Below are 6,000 nucleotides of genomic sequence, written 5' to 3'. Positions count from 1 at the left end.
CGGCAACAACTTCCTGCTGGCTACTGGCTAATGGTATGGTAAGGGTAGTAGTAGTAGTAGTAGTTGTAGCAGCAGAACTAACACTATTCCGTCCGCTTCTAATACCATTACAGAAGGTTGCCTTTTTTTCTTCGTTCGTACCAGTAGTTTTTGCTTTCCCTTGGCCCTCCAACTATCCAACATCATTATTAAGGACATGTAGGGGTTTGAGTTCCTAAGGGGGTTGCTTTTTTTTTTTCCTACAGCCACACCAACTTATGCTGTGTGTGACTTTTTTTTTAAATAAAAATTCGCTCTCCTCGCTTCCTCGCTCTCTTTGCCATTCGACCAGTTTTGGTCTCTTTGCAGACTTTAAAGCGGCGTTTGTTTTTGTTTCATTACTGGTAGTTTGCGCGTCCGTGGTGTCCATCAACCAATGGCCAAAAATAGCTATGACAAATTCATGACCCGTCTCAGTCTCGGTGTGTACGAGCGAGCGAGAGAGAGTGCCATTTTCTATGAACCAGTCTAACAGCATCCCCGTATGTTATGGGGTTAGCAATAAATTATTTAAATATCTTTAGTAATTGAATTCTTCGATAAATTTAATTCTACTTAACCTCCTTTTATTATGACAAAGAAATCCAGAACCCTAGCATTGTACCTTGCTGGACTAGTTGCATTGTGTTTCGAAACGAAATGAAAGATACCATTCATTCGGGATTTAATGTTTAATAAATCAGTTTTCTTAACCATTCTGCGCCCCTTCTAGGATCGCTTCTGCACGTCCTCCTGGCGTCCCGAGGCCCCGAACCGTGTTTGATGAACATTTAATTGTGATTCCATCACATCCGGCACGGAACGGTTCGTCGGTCGTTCGTTCTACTCGTGCCGCTCTGTTTGTCCTCTCAATCACACACACACACACGCACACCCATACCAACACGCTAATTTTCCTAGTGGAAGCTCATCCAACGTAGCGAGCGGAGCTGACAGCATCAAACACAGTAGGCTCGCCCGCTTGCCAGAAGAGCGCGGAACAATAGGATGCCTTTGTTCTTGCATTCCGCTGTGTTACGTGTTTCGTGCTCCGTGCATCCTTCCCGAGCGTGCCCCGGCAGCTTGGCCTGGCAGCCGTGCTACGATAGGACTGCCGAAAAAAAGAACCCCCCTCCCCGCCTCTTGCTATTGATTTAACGTCCTTCAACGTCAGAGCTTTGCCGTTTGTGTTCCCTTCCAACCGTCGGCGTACTCCCCTTCATATCCGTCGCCTCTTTCTCGTGCCGTGATAGAGTGTGTGCAAAAAGGGAGGAAAAATCGCAAAAAAAAGGCAGGGCGGAAGGGTAGTAACGGCCCGTCCACGTCCCTTCCACGTCCTTCGTGCGAGCATGCGTGTTGCTGTGTGCAAAATCGAACGGTGCACAATGAAACAGGAGACGCACATGCGAACATCAAGCAGAAAAGAGTCCTTTTGCGAGTTTTGTTTCACTTTGGATTAGCTGCTGGAAAAACCCCACGCGTCTCAAAACCTTCCCCTTCCTACTTTTGCATGACGCCCAGGCAAGCGGGGCCTTCATCGCCAAAACGATGAAAAATGGCAAAGAGAAGACCGCGTACAGAGCGCATAATATAAACTATAATAGCAAATAGCGTGCACTAAACAAAGCAATAAAACAAACAGAAAAAATACGACACCATCCTACCGTTTCCGGGACCGTTTTCCCCCTACACCCCACTGTTTTCCACTTTCCTTTCTGGTGCTTTTCACATTCTGCTGGAAGAATAGACGCACAAAACACAATAACAATTTTCGGATGAAAGACACGCCTTTCAAGTGCACTCGAGGAACCAATCGGATGGTGATGATGGCGAACGAAAAAAATGGTGCTCGTAAAGTGGGCGTGCTACTTTCCCTCCATTTCTACCCCTTCCCGATCCATCCCTCGTGACAAAGGGCACACAATTTTCTTCGCCGAAGCGAACAATGCGAGCGCGCGCTCACGAAATTCGGCTGGCTCCGCCCACATTTCTCACCGGCGTCTCTCACGCCCGGTGAGATGTTTCGCTCACCGTGCCAAACACGCAAAACCTCGCATGGGACAGTCGCACACACTCGCACCCACAGATCCCGAAGGTTTAGTGTAGTAGGGATGAAGGAAGCTGTACCGCATCGGATGGCAGCAGTACGTTCGTTCAGTTTCTGGCAGACAGACCTCTTCAGTGCCGCTTGACGGACACATCTTCCACAGTGCGTCTCGAGTGGTGTGTGTCAGTGTGTTTGTGTGTGTGCGTGCGCGTTTGTTGGTGTTGTGTGGAACGTCTTTTTGTTTCGTCTCCCCGCGGTGGCCGTGTAGCGAAGGAAAAGCTGACCCTGCACATTCACGGGTACAACATAAAAAAAAAAAAACACCACGAAGTGCATGCCGAGCAGTAGTGTCGCGTCGTCAATGCGATAAGAGTCTAATTTTGTGTCAACACACCGCGGTGCGCAAAAGTGACCAACTCACTACCGCGCCATTGCGTCCGCTGCCCTGCAGATGCGGATGGGTGGTAAAAGTTTTTAAAACGCGAAACAAAAAGGCAAAGTAGGAAAAACGGTAACGGCCACTGTAAGCAGGCGTAGTGTGAAGTGTGGTGATGAAGTTTGAAGTAGATACAAACAAACAACCAACAACGGTGGTACGCGCGGTCTCGGCACTGAGCGGATAAGGTGTTTGATGTAGTGCGTGCTAGTGCGATTCTTAGTACAAGAACGAAGAATATTGATCCAAGTAAGCGAGGGAAGGTAGTAGTTCGAGGTGTAAAAAGTGAAAAAAGTGCAATCGTGACGGAAAGATTCACACATCTTCACGGCCGATTCGCTCTGGATGCATCGAAACTTTTTCCCACTGCGTTGTTGGTGATTGTGCGTGAAGATACATTTCCGTGTTGTAAAAAGCCTCAAACAAATTGCATTTACAATTAAACTTCTTGTGTACGGTGTGGAAAGAAACGGTGTGCTGTTTGTCATCATTCGATACGAGGATTAATATCGTGATAGGTGCAAAACGAAAGAAAATGCATTCACTGCAGTGAGTAGCCAACGGGGCGGTTATCAGTGCGCTAGTGTCGATGTCGGGAAGTGTGAACGTGTGCTTTTATGTGTATGTGCCTGTGCTCTTGTTACTCCCGGCGCATTGCAAGTGCCATGAAGCAGGAGTGGTGAAGCGTCAGCATTAGTCACGAGAATAGCAAAAGCAAAACATTAGAAAGGTTCGCAAAATCCATTCGGTGCGCCCGTATTGTTTGAGTACGAGTAGTGGTGTGGTATTGAACGCAGGTCATAAACCAGGGCCCCGGTTCCATTCTTTCATCGTGTCGGGTGGCGCTCCAAGCGAATTCGGGTGTACATGTCCACCACGCTGTCGAGTGTCTCTGGAGTGTATCCAGACGATTCCGAGCAAGAGCATGGACTGTTACCGGATCTGAATGGTGTCGATCTGGTTATGAGCTTGTCGCCCAAGGCGCCAAACCACCATCACCACCATCACCATCACCATCATCTGACCAGCCTGCAGCATCTGCAGAACCTGCAGCACAACTCGGCCCTCCACAGCCACTCGACACCGTTTAGCGTCACCGACATACTAAGCCCGATCGAGGAGTACCGCAAGCTGGAACTGACCGCGAATCCACCTTCACCGTACAGGTACGACGTCTGCTAGTTTCTTTGCTTCACATTTAACTCACTTTTTTACGTGTCTTTACACTATTGTTTGTAGGTAGCTACCATGGTATTAACGCATTAAAAACGACCTTAAACTATAGTTTGTGCTGTACTGTAAAATAATTTGTGGGAACTGAACTAAAACAGTAACCTATATTACAATCGCATTACTCTTAACGTCCGCTACAGAGCTTCTGAGAAGTTGGAACTTCTGGACTCCTTCTGTACTTCAGTTTTACCAAGATGTGCCGGGATCTGGAATCCTTGACACTTTTGGGAACAGAGATTGAATCGGTTGCTATGTAAAGCCAGCAGCAAAGCGTCGATCAACAAAGCGTCGAACAGACTCATGTTCCTTTTGAACAAGATCCGGAAAGATTGAAGATTCCAGAACTACCTCTGCATATTCTTCGTCAGCATTCCTTACATTCCAGAAAAAACATTGCAAAATTTGACAATAATAGATGTCAATTAATAGAAAGAATATAACGAGATAACATAACTTCATTTTTGACGTATTCCATGTAATGAAGAACAACTTTGAGGTAGACTTTATCAATAGTTTTAAAGTCTTCATAAGAAAATTTCAAATCAGACTAGCTATAACTTACTCGGAAAACTTCTTCAGACCAATTTTAAACATTAGACGATATGTTCTTTGTAAAGCATGTTCTTATTGAAACTTATTTAACTAAACTTTCGATATTTAATATTCTACATTGCTTAGCCCTTAGTGTGCATTAAAGTCGTAGTACAATTCACCCATATAGCCAAGGTCTCGTATAGCTCCAACTAATCTATTGCTCAGTCGATGATCTTTGTACTGTAAGCTTCTGGTTGACCCTTACACTAATGTGCAATTTGGCATCATTCCGTAGCGGCGGCAGCAGCGTTAACTCACCGAGTGCCCTCGGGCCCAACACGACCACCGGAAGTACGACGACCGGCAGCAGTAGCATGGCGAACCCGTACGCAATGGGTCCACTGTACCACAGTCCCGGTGTCCAGAGTTACTGTGCGCCGACGGATAACCTTTCGCTGGCGGGCCATTACACCGACATGCGCAATTCGGCCGCCGCCGGTTGGTACGGTTCCACCGCCAGTGATCCACGGTTTGCGAGTAAGTACAAGCACACAATTTTCTATTATACCAAACATTCCCAAACTGTTAGATCAGTGGAAAAGTTAAGTGAATACGTGTAGCAGTGTTTGGAGTATGGAGTAAAGTTTCCAGTGTGCTTGATTAAAGTTTTTGTGACGGCTGTTTCAGCGCGCGTTTGCAGGAAATCTCATGGGTGACTTGATCGAATCACGCCGGCACAATTCCACTTGACAGTTCGCTACACGCAAAGTTACGTACGCTCAAAATTTACAACTCACCCGTTAAGTGCAAAAAAAGGCAAAGGAAAGCGGAAAAAAGCCAAAACAAAATCATACATTTACCCCAACGGCAACCTCTTCCCGAGCGGTTGACGGTTGCGATTTTTAATGGATTTAATCCGCCACGGTGCGAACGGTGCAACGGTGTGCAATTGCAGCACAAAATATGTGTGCATTGCAACTGCATATTTAGCCACCGCAAACTATATCCCCAGATCCCCGGCCACGTATCGATTGCGATGCCTCGTTTTGCAAGCAATAAACAGACCTTACCGGAGATGTTGTGGGGTATGTTGACAAAACGGTACCCGTCCGTCCCGTCCGGGTTTGGCTGGGCTTGCGGGATATGCCAGGTGGGCCAGTGTACCAACGTTACCAAACCAGGCCGTACATTCGGTGCAAAACGAGCTCCCGATGTGTGGTTTGATCGAACAGCACCAGCGAGAGTGTGCAAACATGGCTTGCTGTGGTGCTGTTTGTAGTACGAGGGATTGTCTGTGTGTGCGTGTGTGTGTGTATGCGAAAAAGTAATCGAAACAAAAACAGAAAAAAGAAAATGACAGCAATCAAACAGTGAGCACTGCAAAGCGATGATTGACGTTCGTGCATTGCAAACTTTTTCAACGGCATTTTAGTGCATTTGCTATTTCCGTCAGCAGAGATGGTTAGAAAGTGAGGGGCAAAATACAAAAAAAGCTTAAATGGTGTCGTGATAGGAACGAGACGTTTAAGCCGTTATGTTAAGGAAGGAGGATTTATTAATGCTAGCGATAGTTGTATTACTTTTTTGAACAAATATAATTCTTTTAGTAGTTGCTCATAAAATGGCATCCATTTTGAAACGATAAACGTTTTTACACGACATCGTATGATCGTGAACAACGTGGTGTATTAATCGTCCCATACACACACTTAATTGCCCTATTATAGTACGA

At 46.2% G+C, this 6,000-nt stretch overlaps 1 protein-coding gene across 1 annotated transcript in view; it reads left to right on the top strand.

Annotated features, from left to right (window-relative positions):
- The first annotated feature begins 3,368 nt into the window (after positions 1 to 3,368).
- Positions 3,369 to 6,000, top strand: part of LOC128715472 (thyroid transcription factor 1-like) — a 28,446-nt gene continuing 25,814 nt past the window's right edge. The window contains exons 1-2 of the mRNA XM_053810379.1: positions 3,369 to 3,667; positions 4,564 to 4,805. Of these exons, the coding sequence (XP_053666354.1) occupies positions 3,369 to 3,667; positions 4,564 to 4,805 (541 nt within the window). The remainder of the gene's footprint in view (positions 3,668 to 4,563; positions 4,806 to 6,000) is intronic.

This window comes from Anopheles marshallii, chromosome 2 (assembly GCF_943734725.1).
Source record: "Anopheles marshallii chromosome 2, idAnoMarsDA_429_01, whole genome shotgun sequence".
Classification (NCBI taxonomy): domain Eukaryota; kingdom Metazoa; phylum Arthropoda; class Insecta; order Diptera; family Culicidae; genus Anopheles; species Anopheles marshallii.
Note: the sequence above shows the minus strand (reverse complement) of the source record. Positions and strands in the feature narration are given on the sequence as shown.